The sequence below is a fragment of the Macaca nemestrina genome, chromosome 9, assembly GCF_043159975.1.
Source record: "Macaca nemestrina isolate mMacNem1 chromosome 9, mMacNem.hap1, whole genome shotgun sequence".
Classification (NCBI taxonomy): Eukaryota; Metazoa; Chordata; class Mammalia; order Primates; family Cercopithecidae; genus Macaca; species Macaca nemestrina.
The window spans coordinates 130,157,672-130,182,407 of NC_092133.1; the positions used below are offsets into that span (position 1 = coordinate 130,157,672).

General features: G+C 48.8%; 1 protein-coding gene across 16 annotated transcripts in view; it reads left to right on the plus strand.

Annotated features, from left to right (window-relative positions):
• LOC105490635 (FERM domain containing 4A) overlaps positions 1-24,736 on the plus strand; it is a 699,298-nt gene that overhangs the window by 618,490 nt on the left and 56,072 nt on the right. For 14 of the 16 annotated variants that reach the window (XM_011756455.3, XM_011756462.3, XM_011756457.3 and 11 more), the window contains 2 exons: positions 12,876-12,952; positions 18,472-18,610. In XM_011756455.3, the coding sequence (XP_011754757.1) occupies positions 12,876-12,952; positions 18,472-18,610 (216 nt within the window). Of the gene's footprint in view, positions 1-10,186; positions 12,638-12,875; positions 12,953-18,471; positions 18,611-24,736 lie in introns of those variants that run through there. The other 2 variants (XM_011756463.2, XM_024795703.2) reach the window with 2 other exon arrangements.

Genomic DNA, 24,736 nt, shown 5'->3' on the forward strand with positions numbered 1-24,736 from the left:
GAGCTACTTGGGAGGCTGAGGCAGGAGAATTGCTTAAACCCAGAAGGCAGAGGTTGCAATGAGCCAAGATCGCACCACTGTACTGCAGCCTGGGTGACAGAGCAAGACTCTGTCTCAGAAAAGAACATAACTCATCTAAGGAAGGGTTGCAGAGAGCTCCACGTAGTGAGCAGGACAGTTGGGAGGAGAATGGAGGAGAGGGACTGACTTTTTTAAACAGCTTAGGTTTGCTGATGAAAAAATGAAAAGCATAAAAAAATTGCTCCCATCTGGGCTTTCCTTTGATTTTATTTTTGTCTGTAGCACCAAAAAAACACAGAATAATGAGGATATCGTGAGTGAATTGCTGGAGTACTGCAGAACCTTGAATAATTCTGGTTAATCTAGACTTCCTTCTTTCTTCTAAGGATCTGTTCAGTTGGGAAACCCTGCTTGTCGACTTCTAGTAACCTCTTTGTCTTGGCCAGTCCTAACAGCTTGTTTCTGCTGAACCAGCCAATACTTAGGAAGCTGTGTAAGGCTTTTTTTTGGTTTTTTTTTTTTTTTTTCCGTTCTTCTTCTTAATGAGTTTGATTCAGAGGGGAAGCCCACGCTGGACTGACCTTCCGGAAAATGTAAATCTGTTTAACACCAAACCTTACACAGCCAGAACGTGCTGTGCCCAACTCTGCCTGCCCGCCTCGGGCTCTGCATCGGCACCTGCAGGTGGGGTTCAAGGGTGTTACAGCCAGGGTCCTACCTGCCCGGGGTCATTCTTGACCGTCTCAAGCAAACAGACAATTTCTAGGCAACGTGATTTGTAAAGATCTGATCTCTAGGTTGGGAGTAGGCTTCCGGTTTGAGATCGTGAGCTGCTGGAATCATAGACTTCCCCAGTTCACCTCGGAAGAGCAGAGTTCCAACAGAGCAGCCAGAAAGAAGGGCTACGGCTCCTTGGCTGTGGCTCTTACCATCGTCCCTCCTTGAACTCACCCTAACTGCCATTTCCCCATTATTGTGTATCGCAGTTTAGAAATGTATTTTTAACAAGATATTTGGGTTCAGCCACTGGAGGTTCCTCACATGGTGAAAATAGCATGGAGTTGAGCAGACAGAGGAGGGCTCAAGTATCACCTCCCACCATGTGTCATCTGTGTGACCTTGAGAAGGTGACTTAACCTCTCTGAACTTCAGTTGTCATAATATCTAATATCTCAAAAAGCTCTTCATTCATTCATTCATTCATTCATTCCTTCACTCAACAGACAACTATTGAGTGCCTCATATGCCCCCAGGTACATGCTAGGTGCCAGGAAAACATACTCAAGGAAATGTAAGTCTGGTTGAGGAAGACATTAGAGCAAAAAAAAAAACCATTACAGTGCCAAATGAGCATTGCTTTGGCCGACGTATGTGTATGAATATCTGGGAGAGCTGGCCCAGACCAGGGCTGGGAATTTTGGGAGGCTTGGGACAGCCCTGGTGAAAACAAAGTTGTTTAAGGCAGGCTGCGCGGAGTACAAGCCTCAGCTTCCTCCTCTGCTTCCGCCCCTCCTTTTCCCCGCAATTCAGTCTCCCCAAGTCAGTCTGCGCACTGCAGAAGCCCTCTGGGGGAAAGAGCAGAGCTCTAAATAGGACCAGCCCTCCTGGAAAGACAGAAAGTCTAGATCTGAAGTCCTCACTTCTTTCTGGAAGGAGACCTCGTGGAGCAGATACCAAATTCTCCCGCAAGAGGATCCATAGAGAGAAAGGCCCCAGCTGCAGATACCGTGGCCCGGCCACAGCCCCCTGCATGCCTCAGGTCAAGCTGAGAAGTCACGCCCTCCAAGCGGAAGTCCAGGCGGGAGCCGGGCAGGCCCACCGCCTCCCATCTCTGCTGGCTGCTGCCACAATTGCAGAGCAGCTGGCGAGACCGCAAGCGTTCCTTCTCCCAGCAGCAGCCTGACTTGAAAAGCAAACCACAAACCCCTGGCCTGATGCCCACTCACCCGCCTCACTCCCTGGCACCTTCCAACCAGGGGAACCTGGAGCTCACACATGAAGTCACAGCAGCAGGCAATCTGCCTCGCTTCTGGTGCCCACCGAAACCAAGGTCTGCCAGACAGCAGCGCTGGGACCTCTCCCCTCCCCAGCAGGATGGGCTGGCTCTGGAAGCACAAGGTGTTCCAAAGTGCAAACAAGCTGCTGTTAAATTATTGTTCCCAAAAGCCAAAGCCCTTGCTGGTTTGCTTGCTTGCTTTTTTCTTTCTTTGCCTCACACAGATATGGCTAGGGTAGAGTATTGACTTTTTTTTTTTCTTTTTGTTATGCGTGATAAAGCACGGTGTTAGTTGTGACTGTATGCCTGTATTTCCCTGCAGAGCTGGTTGCCAGTCCATTTTCTTCATCCCATCCCCATCTTCCATTCAGTCGGATGACCTCCACAGAGGAAATCCGGGTGTCTCTATGATGCCACATCTCTGGACCAGGCATAAGAGAAATGCCAACTGCCAACCTCCCCGCCACCCCTGGAAAAAAAAAAAAAAACAAGAACAACAGGTTTCTCCCTAAAGCCCGCCCTCCAAAGTAGTCAAAACCTGAGCCGGGCATGGTGGCCCACGCCTGTAATCCCAGCACTTTAGGAGGCCGAGGCAGGCAGATCACTTGAGGTCAGGAGTTCGAGACCAGCCTGGTCAACATAGTAAAACCCCGTCTCCACTAAAAATACAAAAATTAGCTAGGCATAACCCAGCTACTCGGGAGGCTGAGGCAGGAGAATTGCTTGAACCCGGGAAGTAGAGGTTGCTCTGAACCGAGATTATGCCACTGCATTCCAGCCTGGGCAACAGAGCAAGACTCCATCTCAAAAATAAAAAAAATTTAAAAAGATAACTTTACACCAATCTGGAAAGAGAGGTCTTGGCCAAAGCAGGTGAAATGGCCTACCATCATTTTCTCTCCAGATGTACGAAGTATTTCTCAGATTGATTTATTCCCCTTTGAAGCATCCCAGTGAGGTCTGTCATAGCAGGCATAATTAGCCTTAGCTTTTTTTTTTCAAGGAAAGACTGGAGCACAGAGAGGTTAAGCCACACATCACTGGGTCACAGTGCTCATTGCTAGAAAAACCAAAGCTAGACCCAGATATTCCAAATCACTGGGCAACCTCAGCCTATCAACCCACTGACCCCAGCCAGTCCCTCAGGGCACTCTGAGCAGGGAAGGAATTACATCAGGGGGCAGAGGATAGGAAAGGAAAAACAATTCCAGCTTCTCTTGAAAGTATTTACATTCACCAAAGCTTTATGGTAAAGTCTTTCTGCAAGAAAAGCCAAAATACACACAAGAAAATAATACAGAGAGAGGCCTCTAGGGAGAAAAATGCAAGGAAATCAAGTCCAATGGTGAAAAACAAAATGGCCTGCGTCTCAATGGGCTTGTTAAGTACTTGTTAACCTCTTTCTCTCTTTTCCCCTAGTAATGACTCTTAAGCCAAAGGAAGCTAAGAGGTTTTTGATGGGTTAAAAAGAGGCCATCCATTAAGGGGTCAAGGCCCGGTGCTCTGGGTATCTGTCACCGAATGAACAAAATCAATTTAGAGCTCGCTTGTCTGACAATGAGGAAGACGCAATTGGCCGGAAGAACATCTTGATTCCATTAGGCCTGGCTGCAGAGAAAACTTAGCCATTGTGTGCTGTGCTGGGTGTGTGGCCATCTCTGAAGAAAAGACATGCCTCTTTCAGTGCAAGCGATGGAGGACATCCTCAGACCCATTTAGGAAGCCAATGATCCGCTGTCCTTGTTTGGGTATTCGGGAGGGCCTGATATGTTCCCATTATAGCCCACTCTGTTCTATATAAGACCGAGTCATCTTACAGTAGGATACTTCTTTCGCAGGGTGAAGGCTTTGAGATTAGAAGTCTTAACAGGAAAATGGTCAAAACTGACTCTGGTCAAGATTGCAGTGGATGGAGGAATTGGTCAATAAGATTAGGAATAAACAACCCCAAAGAGAATACAGTAAACTCCAGCACACATGAATGAATGGGGGCCCTGGGTCCGGCTTGTGCTTGCACTGTAAACAATCCAATTTGACAGGAAACAGTTTTTGCAATGCTCATGACACCATGTGAGTTGTCTTTCAAAAAAAATTACACAGACCTGTACTTTGTGCTGATATGTGTTCAAAGTATTCATAACTTATGTTTTACGTTAAGAATAATATTGGCATGTAATTGACGGAGGGGAATGCATACAATCATAGTATTTCTTTTTTTTCTTTTTCTTTTTTTTTTTTTTTTTTGAGATGGAGTCTCTCTCTGTCACCCAGGCCAGAGGGCAGTGACTCATCTCAGCTCACTGCAACCTCCGCCTCCCGAATTCAAGCAATTCTGCTGCCTCAGCCTCCTGAATAGCTGGGATTACAGACGCATGCCACCATGTCTTGCTAATTTTCGCCTCCCGAATTCAAGCAATTCTGCTGCCTCAGCCTCCTGAATGGCTGGGATTACAGACGCATGCCACCATGTCTTGCTAATTTTTGTATTTTTGGTAGAGACGGGGTTTCACCATGTTGGCCAGGTTGGTCTCAAACTCCTGACCTCAGATGATCCACCTGCATCAGCCTCCCAAAGTGCTGGGATTACAGGCATGAGCCACTGTACCAGTCTCATATTATTTATCGAGCACTATGTACCAGGCACCATTTTAAGCATTTAATATATATTAATTCGTTAATACAGCAGCCCTATGAGAAAAGTGCTATTATTCCTGTCATTTCAAATATGAAAAAAACAAAGACACAAATTCAATTGCTGAGAATACACAGCCGGTAAGCAGCAGACAGTATGACGTTGAAAACCATGCTTCTAATCCATGATCTTCTGTATTGTCTCCCATCGGTAGGAAATGTTTAAATCAAGCTACTTTATTTTTCAATTCCAAAGAATTGCAGCTTGACGTTCTCTGGATTTACAATGCTGACCTTCAGCCCATGCACAGAATGTAAGAATGCCCACACACCCCCTCGTTTTAGAGAGGATGAAGCCCTGATGGAGAGGGCCTTACAAAGTCATAGCTAGAACTGAGGGCTCTTGGCCTCCCACCCAGGGTTCTTGCTCCTAAAAATGAAAATCACAACAATCAGGAGTAAACAACAGTCATGAGTACTGATTATTTGAGACAAAAGCATGAGATATATGTGAATGAGGCAGCGCGGCACTTCTTCTATTTTTTTTATTTTTTATTTTTGAGGCAGAGTCTTGCTCTGTCACCCAGGCTGGAGTGCAGTGGCGCCATCTCCGCTCACTGCAACCTCCACCTCCTGGGTTCAACTGATTCTCCTGCCTCAGCCTCCCAAGTAGCTGGGATTACGGGCATGTGCCACCATGCCCGGCTAATGTTTTGTATTTTTAGTAGAGACGGGGTTTCACCATGTTGGTCAGCCTGGTCTCGAACTTCTGACCTCATGATGGGACGCCCCCCCCCCCCCCACTCGGCCTCCCCAGGTGCTGGGATTACAGGTGTGAGCCACCACACACGGCACTTCTATAGAGTTTTCAAAGGCTGATACAGAAACCAGAGATGGTTTTAAGCTCCATCATGGATTCCTGTAGCATGAATACAAGCTACTTTAGGTATGTCTTGTCTTCCCAAGTAGATTGTAAGCTCCCTACAAATATAAACGTGTATTAAGCACCACGTGTTTCCTCTTGCCTATTAGAACAGGCCAGTACAAAGTAGATGACTACTACATGAATGGTTGGAAAGGGAATGGGAATTTGATGCTCCTAAAACCCAAGGGCCTTGCCTCTGTCTTCTTTTTTTGTAAAAAGTGAAATATACTGAATGCCTATAAAACTGATAGAAAAAAAAAAAAAACCTCTGACACATGATTTCAACCCACTAAAAACATATACCTGGGCTGGGCGCGGTGGCTCACGCCTATAATCCCAGCACTTTGGGAGACTGAGGTGGGTGGATCATGTGAGGTCAGGAGTTCGAGACCAGCCTGGCCAACATGGTGAAACCCCGTCTCTACTAAAAATACAAAAATTAGCCAGACATGGGGGCGGGCGCCTGTAACCCTAGCTACTCGGGAGGCTGAGGCAGGAGAATTGCTTGAACCCGGGAGGCAGCAGTGAGCCAAGATCATGCCACTGCACTCCAGCCTAGAAGATACAGTGAGACTCTGTCTCCAAATATATATATATATAATATATATGTATATATTATAGATGTGTATGTGTGTGTATATATATATATACCTACTTCTGTTCCTTCTTAGAACCGGCTGTGCTCCAATAGCAAAACCTTACCAGGGCGCATGGGATCCAGTCCTCTGAGAGCACAGGCTTGGGGCTTTCTGGGTGCTCTCACATTTTAAATTCCATCTGATTCAGGTTCAGTGACTCCTTTCTGTTGCCCTGCAGCCCTCTAGATGTGTAACAACTCATTTGTATTTGCTGAAAATGTAAATCCACCCAAAGATTTGCAAGTGCCCGTCTGCTGCACAAAGTAAAAAGGGCAGAAATGAAATAAGGAAGTGAGTTTTTCAGTTTGTATGTTTCCTTCTGAGCTTGGAGATTCTTCATGTCCATGCTCTATGTAAGAAGAATTAAACCTAATTCTTCTTATATAGAGACCCAGAACAAGAAGCTTGAAACAACTTTGTTCTCATTCATTGTCAGAGCTTCATGGTGTGTTAGAAAGAGTCCAGGACCAGAAGTCACAAGATGTGGGTCCCGACATCAATTACTTATTTAACCTCTGCCAATCCCTTAACCTCTCTCTCCTGAGGTTACTTTATCTGTGCAAGGAGGAGGTGGACCAGATGGCTGCTGTGATTCTGTGTAATAGGCCCCCTGGATGAAGCAGGAAGTTACTCATAGGGAGGTCATTAAGAAGCTTGGTGACTCAGCCTCAGGGACAGCGGGGGAAGACGAGGTTCTCCAAAGTCCTGGTCAAGCATCAGAGCCACTAGACGGAGCTTCCTCTCAAGCGTCTATTTCCGCATCGTCCTGGGAGCTCGCCCACTACTCCACATGCAGTCCCAGCTCTCCATAAATGCTGGCTGGGGAGGAAGTCCAGTGGAGCCAAAGCCCCTTCCTCTGCCCCAACCTTCAGCCAAACACAGGAAGTGGGAATCCAGCAGGCCAGCTAATAGAAACCAGTAACTCGTCCCTGCTCATTAAGTACTTAGAGAGGACCCTGTTGCGTTCAGGGCTCAAAGGCAATATTTATGACCCACTCTTGTTTGCACTCCGTGGATAAATGTTTCCCACCTCCTATTTTCATACATGAAGATACTGAGTCCCAGAACGGGAAAGTGGAGGACCTACGATCGCATTGGGAATCACAGCAAGTCTAGGTCAGAAACTAAGAATCCACATCCAGTATCAGCCAGTCCCAACAACAGGGACAGACATAGTCTCAAGGAAGCCACGTCTTGGTGGTTCCAAGTTTTGTTCCGTGCGAGCCCAGATCATCCAGGCTGTTTGTTTTGTTTTGTTTTGTTTGAAATGGAGTCTCACTGTGTTACCCAGGCTGGAGTGCAGTGGTAAGATCTTGGCTCACTGCAACCTCTATCTCCTGGGTACAAGCAATTCTCCTGCCTCAGCCTCCCGAGTAGCTAGGATTACAGGCATGTGCCACTACGCCTGGCTAATTTTTAGTAGAGACAGGATTTCGCCATGTTGACAAGGCTGGTCTCGAACTCTTGACCTCGAGTGATTACCCAACATTGGCCTCCCAAAGTATCGAGATTACAGGCGTGAGCCACCACACCTGGCCCAGGCTGTCCTTCGTCACAATTGTTGTTGTGTTTTAGTCTTTGGATGAAAGCTACTGAGTATTGAAGCATTGCTGTATAGAAAACTAGAGGAAGCCAGGACTCCAAGGATAGAAAGAAAGAATACTTGTTATCATTTACCATATAAAAGGAAAGCCAGGCCATGGTGTAGGATGAAAAAGATTTGCTATTTTACTTTCTACCTACAGTCATATTGTAGCTCATTTGTAAAGATCATTCCACTTGTAAAGTTAACCATCCATTAGTCAGTAAGAGCTGTTCCCACTAATTGGTGGACTCCTGGGGAAAGCAACATAGTTAGAGGTTAGTGTAATGGCCCAGGTGCCCTTGACTTCTATTTCTGGTTCCTTCACTGACTTGCTGTGTGGCCTTAGGCAGTTTTCCTTAATTTCTCTGGGCCTTGTTTTCCCCAAGAAGTAAATTTCCCACTTACTCTTCTTGAGGGATGCCAAAAGATCAAAGGAACGATGTGTGCAGGGCTTTTTAAAGATGCCTAAATGGCGTGCACTAGAAACCCCTTGATTTAATAGGTATGAATTAATACATTCTTTGATTATTGGTAGAACTACGTATTTTAGCTTTTTAATTAGCTCCTTGGGTATAATTGGCCATAGGCATTACTATGGGAAGGGAAGCTGCCCAGCCATCCCGATGATCATTATGGGTGCCTGCTGTGTCTTTCGGCGGAGGGGCAGAGGGAGTTGGCAGCTTTACGTGGGGGGGGGTTATGACGGCTGCACCGAGCCAGCGCAAGCTCGGGAGGCTCCCCTGAGGTGGCGCAGACCATCGGGGCTGCCCCGAAACCAGCTCAGTCAGAGCCCACCTTACCCTGTTTACAAAGGGGAGGCAAGGTGGAGCATCTCCTGTTTGTTGATTTGATTGTAGTGTTTGTTCTGCCGGCCTCAGAGTGAGGTATTTAATGGGGCCTCTAAGCCATGGGCACAAGGACACGTGGGCAGAAATGCCCCAGACCCCATGAATAGCATGATGCCTTTCCAGCCAGCTGCACCCCGGCACTGGGCAAGGGGCAGTGGCTTCCACCCTCCTGGTCCCTCCTGCCTCCATATTCCTGTCCCCAGCTCACCCCCTCCCTCCTGAGTGAAGAGAAAAGGATCAGGCTACTGTTCTGACATGCACACCTCCTCTTCTGTTCCCGGGACCCTTTTGCTTTTGTGTTTAAGAAGGTGTCTTGCTCTGTCGCCCAGGCTGCAGTACAGTGGCACGATCCTGCCTCACTACAACCTCTGCCTCCCGGGTTCTAGTGATTCTCTTGCCTCAGCCTCCCAAGTAGCTGGGACTACAGGCGCCCACCGCTACACCCAGCTAATTTTTGTATTTTTCGCAGAGACGGAGTTTTGCCATGTTGGCCCAGGCTGGTCTTGAACTCCTGACTTCAAGACATCTGCCCGCCTCAGTCTCCCAAAGTGCTGGAACTGCAGGCAAAACCACCATTCCCAGCCTGTTCCTGGACCCTTCTAATGTCTCAATGCAATAATCTGATCCTAAAAACCACCCATCCCTTCACCTCACTCTTACCCTTCCTTCCCAGGATTGCATTTACAAAACAAAAATTCATGCTTAAAGCAAGCATCAGGGGGAATCCATTGTTCTGCACCCTGCTACAAAAATGCATCATCCCGGGGATATGCCTGGGAGCCAGGACTCCATGGTTCACAGCCAAGGGCAGAAGCTGGAGGCAGGGCCTAACCTCAGGCAGCTACAGCAGCCACAGCAGCCACAGACAGGGCCATGCAGCAGAGTCCAGATGGTTTTGTTTGGGCCCTTTGGCAGACACATGGTTCTCCATGCCGAACCGCATCAGGGAGCACTTAAAGCAAAGCTTGGTTTGTGTTTTATTTTGCATGGAATGGGGGAGAGAGGAGTTGCCAGGGAAACAATCCCTCGGAGCGTTCTGCTCTGGGGTTCTTCATCAGGCGGGGAGGGGGCTTCCCATGAAAGGCACAGGGGGGTTCTCAAGCATGCTCACACCTGGTTCTGCTTTCTTTCCTTCTCTTGGAGGGCCTGAGGGTCCCACCTCCCGGGCCTGCCCATTAGGCTGGTAGGCACCTTACCCCACAGAGCCTGCCAGGACCAGTACACGCCAGGACCTAAGGCCAGGATCAAGTCCACAATGAGCAGGGCCCAGTGCAAAATGGAAATGCTGGGCCCCTTGATCAAGCCCATTAGGTGGGTTCAGTGTCCACTGCTCGGGGGATGGGCACACCAAAATCTCACAGATCACCACTAAGGAACTTACTCAACCAAATACCGCCTGTTCCCCAAAAACCTATGGAAATTAATTTTTTAAAAGCATATAGCAACAAAGACAGGAAAGGAGAGGAGAAGGAGAAGGAGAAGGAAGAGGGGGAGGAGGAGGGGGAGGGGAGGAAGGAAACCTATTAGGAATTTCAAGATGTCAACAGCAGAGCATGAAACCAAGCCAAGGACCTTCTGAGCAAAGGGCCCTCAGGTCGCATACCCAGAAGGCCGATCCTGTTCAAGACTTCACTTTGCCTGAGCAAGGCGGGTGCAGGACAGGGGCTGAGGGACCCCGTGGGATGCAGCCAACAGGACCCTTTCATTGAAGTACCATCCACATCCCTTACTTGAGAGGAAGGGAGGGGCACTGGGAGAAATATTCTCTGTGTTTAGGGATTTGCAGCACACACATAATTTTTTTAAAACCCAAAAGTCAGGGCTTGGAATCTAAGAAAAGGAAATCTAATAACAGAATGATTCTGGTTGTTCTGGAGTAACTCTCTTTTAATCTGCCGGGATTTGGGAGAAGTAAAAACATTTGGGATTCATAGTAAGATCTAAGGTCACTTTGTGCCAGTACTGTGCTACGATCTGTGGCTGCTGAGATCTACCTTAGAGCGGTCATTTTTGCCATTTTACAGAGGGGAAAACTGAGGCTAAAGGAAATGCTGTAACTTGTGTCGGGTCCAGCAGCTTAGAGCCGAAGTTGGGCACGGTGGCTCACGCCTGTAATCCCAAAATTTGGGGAGGCCAAGGCGGGCAGATCACTTGAGGCCAGGAGTTGGAGACCAGCCTGCCCAACATAGCAAAACCCCGTCTCTACTAAAAAATACAAAAATTATCCAGGTGTGGTGGCATACTCCTGTAATCCCAGCCACTCAGAAGGCTGAGGCACAAGAATCACTTGAACCCGAGAGGCAGAGGTTGCAGTGAGCCGAGATCTTGACACCACTCCAGCCTGGGGGACACAGCGAGAGTCTGTCTCAAAAAAAAAAAAAAAAGTAGTGGAGCTTGGATTCAAACAGATGTAGTCAGACCACAAAGCCTGCCCGCCTGACCACCTTGCTCAGTGTACTGCCCCCAGGTTATGAGGCCAAGGTCGTGTAACCTGTTCATTCTGGTATTTTTGTAGCTCTGGCTAAGTTCAGGTAGAATGTGTCTGAATATATAACACCTGGGGACCAGAGAGGAAATTTGGGTGTTTTCATGGATGGATTTATAGTGGCCAAGCATCAGACAGGAGCATGAGACCTGGGTCTGTGTATTTTAGTAACAGACTCCACTAAGGCGCTGTTGAGTCTCTGACACGAAGCTGTCAGCCCGCACGGGCCTTTGGGCCATTTGCTTTCCTTGCAGTATCTCTCTACCCACCTGGAGTTGATGCTTAACAAGAAAGAAAAATACAATTTCCTTGGGCTTCAGAGTGAAATGCGCTCTGAGCCGGGGACAAAAGAGGCAGCTCTGTAATAAGAGAGAATAGATATTCTGCTTCCCAGTATTTACACAGGAAAATAATTGTAAAATTCCAGAGAGTAGATTGTGAAGATAAAAGAATGCGGATATTCCAGAAGCACTTTTTATTCCAGCTCAGTTTTATTTGGGGTTCTGGGTCCACTGGCCCAACTGCTGACTGGCAGTGTCCCCAGCCCGGGAAGACAGGGTGGGTCGGATACAGGAAATGGCCATCACGTCTCTAAGGTGGACAGAACATGAGCGGGTCAGAGGGTCGGGAGCCTCCGGTCCGAGGACTCTGGGCAAGACCCTGAAAATCATTTAAGTCAGTGGCCAGAGAAAGAGGGGAGTCTAGGGAAGCTGTTCCCTGCAAAAAGACAAGAACAAGATTCCTGCTTTACCCCTTCTTTCTGCTAAATCAACAGAAATTCCAAGTATATGGAAGGAGATGCAGTAACCATCAAATATGAATGCAAATGCGTGTGCACACAAGTTGAACCTCCTGTGACATTTCCCAGAGGGTTAAAGTAACTTTCTTTTTCATCCAATGAAAGGAACCCCCTTCCTGCAGCAAGTGGATGCAGCCCTAATTACTTCCAAACATTACAGTCGGCTTCTTAGTTAACGAGCTCACTGGTCCGAAGGAGGAATGACTGCCAGGGCCCCTTCATTCCACTTCTCACCCTCCCTGGCCAAGCCTGAGGGAGAGACTGGCTGCAGCGTCCTTCCGGGCGACAGAACTCTTGGTTTTCTTTGTGCTGTAGCAAGAAGAATGGGCTTGACAGGCTCACACTGTGATCTTGAGTTGCCTGCCCCCGAAATAAGGTCCCAGCCTCCTCCGCCCTTTGCAAGGCTCTTACACATTAGTGAGCAGGAAGTGGAGTCCCGATGGGAGGCTGGGAATTTGAACGCCTTCCCATTTCAGCACTGGAGGGGAGGAAGCTCAGTTCAGCACTCCACGCAGATGGCTACCGCTCCCTCCTGAGCGCTCGCTCCTCTCCCCTCACCCGCCGCCTTCCCTGCTGGGTCCCTCTCCCCCGTCTCCACCTCTCCTCCCTCTCCTGGAAGGGAAAAGTCTGCCAAGCTGGGGACTGCCACGACCAAACCAACAAAGGCCGACCAAAGGCAGAGAACTTGAAAAGAATTTGTTTTGTTCCAGTTAAGGAACCTGCAGGAAAATCCACACCCACGTTGCCTGGTTTTGAACTGGAGAGCTGCGAGAGTGTGTGTGTGTGTGTGTGTGTGTGTCAGTCAAGCAAGAGGCGGAGGAGGCACAAACCACGGTCTCTGCTTTGATAAGGAGACTGCCAGCTGTGGAAAGTTAACCAGCAGACGGGGGAAGATGGCCCAGGAACCAGCCCCTCCTGAGTTTTAAACTTCGCTGTTTTCTGTCCAGATATTCCAGTGGAGACAGTTGGAAAACCTGTACTTCAGAGAAAAGAAGTTTTCCGTGGAAGTTCATGACCCACGCAGGTAAGCTTGAAAAGTCCTTTTCTTGCGGGACGGCGTGGCTCTCGGCCGGGCATGTTATTGATCTTATTATTTTGGGGCTCTTGTTGTTCATGGTCAGTTTGGAGCGGAGGGGGGCGGTCTCCCGGGGAATGGAGCTCCAATCAGGCAGTGAAACTTTCTTTTGGATTACATGTCTTGATAAATGCAGTGGGTTCGCACGTGTGTGTGTGTGTAAGTAGCAATCCCTGACCGTCTCATCTGGCCACATGTGTCCCTGGCTCGTGTGTGTGTGTGTGTGTCAGTGTGTGTGTTTTACCTGCACTGGAGGGAAGCTTTATAGCACTTTGTAACACACACCAGTAAGTCCCCATAGGAAACCTTTGCTACAGAAGAGTCTGAAGAATCGCTCCTTAGAGCTTCTACAAGTGTTTCAGGCAGGACAGTCCATGTGAAAATGAATCTGTCACCAAAGCAGTTGTGCTACATTGTTTTATTCCAGGAGCTGTAATTTTAGGATGTTAGTATCATGGGTGGATGTGAAAGAAATGAAATTATTTTTCCCTCCACCCAAAATCGTACCCCAGACAGCACCAGGGTTGTAAAAAGTCCCTGTACTCTTAGATGTGAGACAGTGCGGCCCCGGGTTGGAATGCAGGGAGCCCCGAGTGACTGGGGTCTGGGCAGCTCATACCCACTGTTTTCCTCTCTTTTTCTCCCGCTGGACCTAAAGTTATAGGCATCCCAAAAACAGCAGCGTAATTCCCTAAAACCAGGCCTGACAACTAAGAAATCGCTTTCTGTGAGGCCAGAAACATTTACAATAAGAAGGTAGCCCCGGGCAGACGCAGAACACATCAGACTCTGCAGAGGAACGAAGGTGGATTTTAGGCGCTGTTGACGCTCCAGCTCTGGGCTTGGAAAGAGGACTTGGCACCAATTCCAGCTCACACATGGCTTCTGACACTCAAAACAAGCCGCGGTACCTCCCCATGAGCTCTGGACAGGAGGGAGACGGGGAGTACCCCGCCCAGGGCGAGGGCTTGGACGTGTGCAGTAGCCCCTGTTCCTGCAGCCCATGATAACCCGGCAGGAATGAAGCCGTGCTTGCCCTCCAGGGTAATCTCCCTGAAACAGCCACTCCTGTGTAGGGGAAAAGCCTATCTCAGCACCACAGTTACTACAGGAATAGTTAGTGGAGAGCAGCTGAGAGCCTCTGCATCTCTGCAGTCAGGTGAAGATGGTAGCCTTTAACAGAAACATTTTATCCAGTGTTTCTCAGGGACCTGCAAGGGGTTTCATGGCCAGAAGTCCCAGTCCACAGAGCACAGATCCATCTGTGCAGGCCAAGCAGGGCAGGCAGGGAGATTTCAAAAATAATATTCCAGCCAAGAAGGAACTCACTGTTCATTTTTCAGGGGAACTGAATCGGACCATTTTCTTAGGCATATAAGAGCAGGGGAAATTTGAGTACAAAAAGAGTGAAATGAACTTTGCCACAATGGGTCAGATGCAGAAAGGGGATGCTCCAAAGGATAAAAATAGGGGGCTGGGTAATCTAAGGGGCTGAGCGCAGGGAATAGACCCTCCTCCATGCCTGTGCTCTGCTGGGAATTCAGTGAACACCCAGGCACCTTGGACAAATCCTTTAACCACGCATGCGTCTATCTTCGCATGTGTGTTCGTGTTCTCTCTGCATCTGTCACCCTGTCGGTGAGTACTGCTAAATTCTCCTTCCCAAGGCCCAGGGATATAGGAAAGAATCTAGACCTCACATGTGACTCTTCAGTGGGTCTGTCGCCTCGTAGACAGCAGTGATCAATGTCATGTTTCTTGCGAAGCTTCTGTGTCCTGTTCAGGCGCTGTGTCAGCCGTGGCAGGGAAGGAAGGAAGTCGGAAGCAGGGTCTTCTTCCTTAGCGATCTTCTAGTGTAGCTGAGAAGACAGGCAGAAGAAGGAACTTTTCTGTTGTTGTTGAGACAGGGTCTCATTCTGTCACCCACGCTGGAATGCAGTGGTGCGATCATAGCTCACTGCAGCCTCCACCTCCCAGGCTCAAGCAGTTCTCCCACCTCAGCCTCCCGAATAGCTGGGACTACAACCACACACCACCATATCCAGCATTTTTTTTTTTTTTTTTTTTTTTTTGAGAGACTGGGTCTCACAGTGTTGCCCAGGCTGGTCTCAAACTCCTGAGCTAAAACGATCCTCCCATCTTGGCATCCCAAAGTGCTGGGATTATGGGCGTGAGCCACTGCCTGGAACCTGCCGAGAAGAAGGAACTCTTGGAATGTCACAAGAAACAAAGGAACCTGCTCTAGAGGACAAGTAGCTAGTATACAGGAGAGGCAGGATTTGAACCTAGGAGGTCTGGCCCGGAGCTCATGCACTTTCTCTACTGTACAGAAGGGCCAGCTATCGTGGGCCATGAAGGGTGAAGGACAGGGTCGCCAGAGGCCTGGCTGGTCAGGAAGGGAGAGGCTTGCCAGGAAGGAGAGGTCTGAGTGGGACCTGGAGGGGTAACTAGGATTAAAGCCATGTGGTGGGCCCTCAGGGTGATATAAATGTCAGGTGGGAGCTTCTCAATTAGGATAAAGAAATGAGGGAGGGTCTGGCTGGAGGAAGGAGCAGATCTGTCTCCTCCCAGGCACACTCGCTCTGAGTACACCGAGTTAGCCTGCAGACAGGTAGGAATGGGGGAGAGGCCCAGGGAGGCCGGAGGTGGAGACCCAGGATGACTTCAGCATTAAAGACACACAAGGAAAGGAAATGGCTTCAGGTCAGTCACTTGGCATGGTGGCAGAGCCAGAGCTATGAGCTGTAAGGTCTTTCTTGCACTCAGTTCTCTTTTTCACATCCTAGTGGTGCCTTTTTTCTCTTGTATTGATTGATAGTTAATATTTCACGTATTCATGAGCCACATGTGAGTGTGTTACACGCATAGAACATGGAATGATCAAGGCAGGATATGTGGGTATCTATGGCCTTGAGTGTTTACTTTTTTTTTTCTTTTGAGATGGAGTCTCACTCTGTCCCCAGGCTGGAGTGCAGTGGTGTAATCTCAGCTCACTGCACCCTCCACCTTCCAAGTTCAAGCAATTCTCCTTCCTCAGCCTCCCAAGTAGCTGAGACTACAGGTGTGCGCCACCACGCCCAGCTAATTTTTGTATTTTTAGTAGGACGGGGTTTCACCATGTTGGCCAGGATGGTCTCGATCTCTTGACCTCGTGATCCGCCCGCCTCAGTGTTGACTATTTTTACGTTGGTATCATTGCATGTCCTGTCTTCCAGTTACTTTGAAATGAAACTTGTGGTGCTTTTTAAGTTGAATGTGTCGTCCTATTGCTTGTGGCCTTGCTTATTTGAGGTTAGGGAAGAGGAATGTGATTAGCCTCATGTTAGTTTGGTGTTCCGGGCTCAGCCCCTCCCCCAAGCCAGGCAGGAAGTCAGAACCGCAGTAATAGGATGGGCAGCGCCAGATGCAGTCATTTAATGAAGATGGAATTGATAGGAATCATTGAGGGCAGAGGCTGCTTTCTGGGCCGATGGGCTCAGGTGTGATTGCACCATTCCCTGTGGCGTACCAGACAAACACTGGGCACTTTCTCCCCCTGGGCATCCTAACTCAATGCTTAGCTTCATTCCTGAGCTTCTCCAGGCTGGGCCAACATTTCACTTCTAAGGTTTGGGCAAAATAGGAAGGGCCTGAAGCGAAAGATGAGGAAAGGAGATAAAGTAGTAATAGAGCAGGAGAAGAACTCTGAGTATCTGATTTAGACGCTCTGGGGAACTACCCAGACCTGACCAGCCACTTACCTCTTCTGCCCTCCTGGTACCTGAGAAATGGAGGTACCTAGCCTTGCACCGCCTTTCAAGATACTTTTCTTGTCTCATTCAGCTTTTCTGAGGGGGAAAAAAGCCATTCATTTATTTCCAAGAGCAGCAACTGCTATGGAAGCCAAGCTGGGAGCACAGATCCCTGTTTTCTTTTAAATTGAGCGAGACTGGGGAGGGACTCACTCTCACTGGCTCCTTTTTTCAATTATTTTCAACTGTGCGCTCTTTCACGTGCTGGCTTTTTTTTTTTTTTTCTTCACTTTTGTTTGAACCGAAGGGAGAAAAAAACCTGTGTAGACTCAGTGTCATTACCCACCAGATTTGAATTTCTCCTTAAAAGTGAGGGTGAAGAAGACTCCACTTTAAATCTTTAGCTCCCCCAAAGTAAGATATTGCCTGGCAGCTTTGTTTTCTTTAAGGGAAAATTAGCCATGAAAGAAAATGGTACTATTTGCAAGTGCTGATCACCCCCAGGTTTCTTCCAAATTAGATACGTTGGTCTTGAGAACACACATTTTGTTTCTGATGTCCAGGTAAAAGGCCCCAAATCCCAGCCCACCTTCCCATCAACTTGTCACACATTTGCGCGCACACACACATGCAAACACACATTCTCAGATTTCATTTGCAAAATAATCTGCCTATCCTATAAAATATACTTCACTAAGAGCATGACCATATAAGTCCTCCTAACTCCATGAATGTGGTGGATTACATGGAGATCAGCAGTTCCTGTTTTCACTTTTAAAGTCTGATTACTCCATTTAGGTTTAAAAATGTATAGAGAAGGCCAGGCACAGTGGCTCACGCCTGTAATTCGAGCACTTTGGGAGGCCAAGGCAGGTGGATCACCTGAGGCCAGGAGTTCCAGACCAGCCTGATGAAACCCTGTCTCTACTAAAACTACAAAAAATTAGCCCAGCGTGGCGTGGACACCTGTCATCCCAGCTACTTAGGAGGCGGAGGCAGGAGAATCGCTTGAACCTGGGAGGTGGAGGCGGAGGTTGCAGTGAGCCGAGATTGTGCCACCACACTTCAGCCTGGGCAACGGAGCAAGACTCCGTCTGGAAGAGAGAGAAAAAAAAAAAAAAAAGTATAGACAGAAGTTGGGGGAATTCGGGGTGGGCACATTTCTCTCTGCCTTTCCTCTCCTGATTGTTTGTACCCTCCCTGCCCTCTGAATAGATTAGAAATTGATCACCAAATCTTCAAGGAACATTGGGTTAGTTATGTAAGAAGTCCTGATTCCCTGGGACACTGTAGCCTGTGGTGATTAGAAAATAATTTACTCATCCCCACCGCTGGCACATTTCCTGTCTCACAGGGAGCATCACTGAAGGTTTTCCTGTCTGCGAAGTTTGTCTGGGCCCAGTGCCACGTCCAGGATCGAAAAAGGACCATCCAGTGACCTAGAATGACCCATCTTATCCCAGACAAGGCCGAGACTTGGCCAAATTCTCAACTCTAGGGAGTCAGAAAATCAGAAGGTGGCCTTTGCCAGCCAGTGTCTCTGAGGTGTGTGTGAGTGTGTGTGTGCCTGAGTGTGTGTGCGTGTGTGTGCGCGCGTCTAGGTATGTGTGAGAGCTCAGCTGTCAACTTTCAGCCAGGGCTTCTAGGACCCAGTGGGTTCTCTACAGAAGCTGTTGACTGAGAAATGGTTTCTCTCAACAGAAATGGGTTTGAACCTTGTGATTCTTGCTTCCCCAGGGCTTCAGTGACAAGGAGGACGTTTGGGCACAGCGGCATTGCAGTGCACACGTGGTATGCATGTCCAGCATTGATCAAGTCCATCTGGGCTATGGCCATAAGCCAACATCAGTTCTATCTGGACAGGAAGCAGAGTAAGGTGAGTGACCAGACCTCTCACCAAGCCCTCAGCCAGCTTAAGAGCAACCGGGCCATTGTCTGCCTCTCTCGGTTTAGGAATGAGAATCGGACGGGTTGGGGAGGTACCATGTCCCTTGCCCGGGTCCGTACCTTGCACAGGTACAGGCTTGCCTCTTAGGGTTACAGGTGGGAGGGTTGAGACCAGCTCTTCAAGAGGGCACATTCCATGCAGCTTGGTCTAGGGGGCTCTGACCACCATCGAGCGGCTCAAGCTGCTGACTACAGCCAGCTAGGCCCCTTTTGAGGAATTCCCACTGTGCTTTTGGCCCTCGGGAGACTCCCCTAGCAGTGTGAAGGCAAGCCCTTTTTGGTGTTTAAACAGTGCTGTACTATCTTCGTTTTGAAAAGAAAAAAGTAATCGTTCTCAAGGAATAGACGCCACCTAACTGTTTAGGGTAATTGCTGTGAAAACCCGCAGGCGGTTCCAACTGCCAAGTCCAAAAAAGCAACCGCCCTGTTTCCCTAAGGTAGACCTAGAGCCTGGGGCCTTGGTAAACAGTCCTCCTCCAAGGAGATGTCACCACCCCCGACTCTGGGCACGCAGCTGCGTTTTCTGGTGGGTGAGAGGATGACGTCTCCTTGGTTCACACAGGGCTTATATCAACACTCTGCCCCCTCTTCCTCCAGCCCTGTCTCCCCAGACTCCCCTGTCAGCCCCCCACAAGCAGCTCCCATTCATTCTCCCTCGGGAAGAGCCCTGCCAAGATGGCCCTGCAGCTTCTGTCAAGATCCTGCTGGCTTTGGCTTGGGGAATACAGACTGAGGTCACCCTGGGCCCCGGGCTAGTGATTTCTAGCAGTTACTGAGGATTTCCCTCCATTGTGTGAGTTGTTGGGAGAAGGTGGCAGGACACTCCACTTACTGGGCACAAGGGTCACTGCATCGGTGCCCTCTCGGGTTCTTTCTCTTTTGCCATCTTATCCATATTTTAAGGGGTTTCTCTTTTTCTGGGGAAGAGGAGAGTGAGCGAGTTGGGGATCAAGGGGGAGGTGATAAGAGAAAGATAGAAAAGAGGACAGGGCTGGGCACAGTGGCTCACATCTCTAGTCCCAGCACTTCGGGAGGCCAAGACAGGAGGATCACTTGAGCTCAGGAATTTGAGACAAGCCTGGGCAACATAGTGAGACCCTCGTCTCTACTAAAAGAAAAAAAAGAGAACAGGAAGAAATGAAACAATCCTTTTAGTTATAATTCAGTTTTAAATCGGGGTCTGTCCCCTGCAGCCATCATTTTCTCCTTTGTAAAATATTTTGTCCTCTACTTCTTTCTGACCCCCTTTTTGGTCATTTTCTGGGATGAATGAGTGCAGGACAGAGAATTTCTGTTGTTAGGAATAATGAGAGTATTCTCCACAGCTCTCCTGGCATTGATGGGTCCTAGTCCTAGCACAAGAATTTGAAGTTCGATTAAATCAAAAGAAATGGGGCCAAAGTGTTTTTGACTCATGCTTGATATTGACACAGTGGGTGGGTGTCAGGGTTTTGCAGTCCAGGGGCAAGAGTTGGAGGTGGACACCTGAGAACATTAATTTCATCCTCTGTGGTTGGGTGATGGATGCTGCAGGTTAGGGGATTGGGCAATGCTCCTGAACCCCACTGTCAATTCCCCTTGAGGGCAGACCCCCCACTCACTGTGCCACAGTGTGGAAGGAGGAAAACGCGTATCTCGCCTTGAGGATAGCACAGCGTTGGCTGTTCAAGCTCCTCCCCTCTGCTCTGGTTTTTGCATAGGGGGTCTCTTGAGCATCTCAAGAAGCTTGTTTTATGGCTTTCCCACCACACCCTGGAAGACGGTCTCCTGCAGTTGGCAAGCCTTGTTATTCAACAGGCTAACAGGTCAACTCACTGACACAGCAAGTACATCTTAAAGAGAAATGATTGGCCAGGCGCCATGGCTCATGCCTGTAATCCCAGTACTTTGGGAGGCCGAGGAGGGCTGATCACTTGAGGTCAGGAGTTCGAGACCAGCCTGGCAAACATGAGGAAACCCCATCTTTAGTAAAAGTACAAAAAAAAAAAAAAAATAGTCGAGCATCGTGGCAGGCACCTGTAATCTCAGCTACTGGGGAGGCTGAGGCAGGAGAATTGCTTGAACCCAGGAGGCAGAGGTTGCAGTGAGCTGAGATCACATCACTGCACTCCAGCCTGGTTGACAGAGTGAGACTCCATCTCAAAAAAGAAAAAAGAAAAAATAATTATTGTAGATGACTTAGTAACAAGACGTGTCTTTTAGGAGGCAAAACCAAATGCCCATAGCATCAGGAATGTTTCAGCTGTCCCTTTTGTAAAAGTAACCCTTGGGGACTGAAGAAAATGCCCACGCTCCCAGGAGGACAAGGAGAACATTTCCCAGGAAGCCTGGCACGCTCACATATGCCCTAGAGCCCTCACACTTCTCACAGGACCCGGTTCCCCAGCCTGCAGTGCTAGGTGAGGATCGCGACCCTCTACGTGGGAACTGGAGGCCTCTTTTCCAGCTCTGGGACCCTGGGTGGGTCTTTCATCATTGGTGCTTTCCTTCCCCAATTAGCAGCAAAGGAAATTCCTGACCTCAACTAGTGATTGGTCAAATGGCACCACGTTTGTGAACTTGCTTGAGGAAATACGTGCCATCTTTTACTAATGTCATTGTTAATCCAGCATACTATCCCTGGCCAACACTTGCTTGAAGTTTAAATTCTCTAAAAGGTCCGCAAATTAAATCAGAGATGATGACATACCCTTTGGGAATTACATTACAACACCTTTTTGTTTCCGGAATGTTCTTTATAGAACAGTGATGTGATTCATCTCTGATGGGCAGCACGGCCTCTGGGTGAGTGATGGCCGACAGGGCTGGGACAGAGAGCTTCGTAATATTTCTAGGCAGCCAGTTCTGGCTGGCATCCTGGTCACTGCTCACACTCTACTATACTGGGACGTGCCAACCATTCCTTTCTCTGAAGAGCTTCAGCAAAGCCCAGGCCCCCTAAATGGTGTTTATCAACCCCAGAGAGACCAGTGCAAGGGTGGGGAGCCATGAGCGTTCAGGGGCTTCCCTGACACTCGGTTATTTTCTTCTTTCAGGGTCACTGTGCAAATCATTTAAGGAAATCTCTCCTCCTTTCTCTCTGCCTGTCTCTCCCCCCGCCGCCCTTCCTCCCTCCATCAGCTCTCCACGCATATGCATCAAGAAACCATTCTACCATCTAAGACAGGGCGGAGGGAGGCTGTGCTGGTTGGTTATTTGTAGCTCCTTCAGAATGAGCAGCTGCACAGGCACCAATTGTAATTGGTAACTTCTGTGCTGACCCCAGAGATCAGAAATGTTGTCTGCTAGATCCCAGCAGCCTCTGAAGCCCAGAGCCAAGGAATGTCTTAGAGACTTTGCAGGAAAATATTTGAAGGCTCAAAATGTTTAGAGTCAACGTTAGACACTTTTCCCTCTGAACTCAGAGTGGGGACTTCTTGAATTGGCCCCCAATCCAAACGTCTTTCCTTCTTCCTAGTCTTTTTTGTTTCTCCCTGATGCAGTTCTCCATTTTATTTAGGGTCCAAGGGGGACAGGGACATTGAAGTTTTGTTCCCACAGTGTCAGTCAGAAGACTGAGTCACATGTATCAGGCAAGACTTCCAGAGCAAAATGTTCTGGAGTCTGGGGACTCCTTAAGGTCGGCCCAGAGACCTGCCTTTGCAAAGAGAGACTCTCCCCGACAATGCCCATGTCCTCCCGGTCCTCTCCCCCGAGTCTGTTATGTCACTGTGATATTTCCATTCTAGAAAGAATCCAGGCCGGGCACAGTGGCTCATGGCTGTGATCCCAGCACTTTGGGACGCTGAGTCGGGCGGATCACCTGAGGTCAGGGGTTTGACACGAGCCTGGCCAACATGGCAAAACCCCGTATCTACTAAAAATACAAAAATTAGCCAGGCGTGGTGGCCCACACGTGTAGTCCCAGCTACTCGGGAGGCTGAGGCAGGAGAATTGCTTGAACCCGAGAAGCAGAGGTTGCAGTGAGCTGAGATCGCGCCACTGCACTCCAGCCTGGGCAACAGAGTGAGACTCTGTCTCAAAAAAAAAAAAAATATATATATATATCCAGTGGCTTCCTAAAGCTTCCAGGAGTCTAGTCTCTTTTAGGAAGGATGCCTTTTGTTTCCATATTTTTGTTTTAAGAATGATGTGTGGCAAGAGTTCTCGTATGACAAGGGGGACAAGTTTTTCATGTGATTTATGAGGTCCTCAAAACATCTGGTTGGGCCATCAGTCTAACCTCGGTTAGCAAATTACAGCCAGGCCCCAATGCAGATCCTATTCTTACTGCAATGGCCTTTACATAAATTGTCTACTTTCGTTATCTCAGCTCTGGGATGTGGATTTTAAGACCTCCATTTTACAAACACGTATCTGAGGATCAGGAAGGTGAAGGGTCAAAGTCCGATAGTGATTCACTGGGAAGAGCCAAGGTTCTAATTTAGGTCTTTTTTTTGAGACAGAGTCTCACTCTAGCACCCAGACTGGAATGAGATCAGGCAGTGGCGTGATCTCGACTCACTGCAACCTCCGCCTCCTGGGTTCAAGAGATTCTTCTGCCTCAGCCTTCCAAGTAGCTGGGATTACAGGCATGCACCACCACGCACGGCTTATTTTCATATTTTTAGTAGAGACAGCGTTTTGCCATATTGGCCAGGCTGGTCTCAAATACCTGGCCTCAAGTGATCCACCCACCTCGGCCTACCCAAAGTGCTGGGATTACAGGCTTGAGCCACCACGCCCGGCTCTAACTCAGGTCATTCTGACTTCAGAGCCCAGACCCTTCGCCCAGCGCTGAATTGGTCTAGGCCTTCATGAGTTATTGTTACATCACCGTTTGGGAGTGGGCTACTTTTTATTAGAACCTGGGTCTCCGTAACAGAGTGGTGCAGTAAGAAAGGAAGTCATGGATTGTACTGGCCATGCTTGCTTACAGGGTAAAACTCAACCAGATGGGTGCAATTGATAGGCTGTGTCAAATTGAAATCAAAGGCCCTTTTCCTTCCTTCTGCGGCAAGCCAAAATCCTTCGAGGGCCTGGAAGCCAGGATTGTTTTATGAACAAGAAAACTCGCCTGAGGAAGTCGTCTTGGGTCTGAATGCAAGGAAAAACGTTGAGGTTAGGAAGGAAGCAGAAGTCGAGGAAAGGCTCATGGGGTGGGGGGGAGGAGGAGGAAGAAGACAGTTCACACTAGGTGAAGAAAACAAGCACCATGTCTCAGCGTTTCCTCCCGCCCACGGACTTCCATCATGTTAACATCAGGTCGGAAGTTGTCCTTGCCAGTGTGGACAGCAACATCGAGGGCAGAGGAAGCGCAGAGCTGCAGGCAGTCAGACAGCCCTGGCTGGACAGTAAGGGCCCCTGGGCGCGGAAGGAAGGCTGTACTCAGGGCATCTAGGAGCGGTGGGTCCACACCCCTCCATGGTCTTCGCTACTGCCCCCACACCTGCTTTCTCCTGTGTGGGAACGACCTTGCGTTCCACAGGCCTGGCAGGAAGCTACAATGATCAACCTCACCCAGTTCCACCCATGCGTGTGCTGTAGACGGTGGCCACAGAAAGGACAGATGAGCAAGTGACCATTTCTAGTTGTTTTCATCAAGTTCAGCGTACTGGCAAAGCCTGTTGCCCAAGCACACTCACAAAAAGTTGATTTCCTGAAGAAGAAAACAAGCAGACATTTGACACACGTGTGGGAAATGCAAACACGTTGTCACTACCGAAGGTGGAAACTGGAGCAGGTAGCCTTATAAAAACCACTGCTTTAACCACTGCTTTGGCTGGGCGCAGTGGCTCATGCCTATAATTCCAGCACTTTAGGCTGCTGCGGCAGGCAGATCACTTGAGGTCAGGAGTTTGAGACCAACCTGGCCAACACGGCAAAACCCTGTCTCTTCTAAAAACACAAAAATTAGCTGGGCGTGGTGGTGGACACCTGTAATCCCAACTACTTAGGAGACTGAGGCAGGAGAACCACTTGAACCCAGGAGGCGGAGGTTGCAGTGAGCCAAGACTGGGCCACCGCACTCCAGCCTGGGTGACCGAGACTCTGTCTCCAAAAATAAAATAAAATA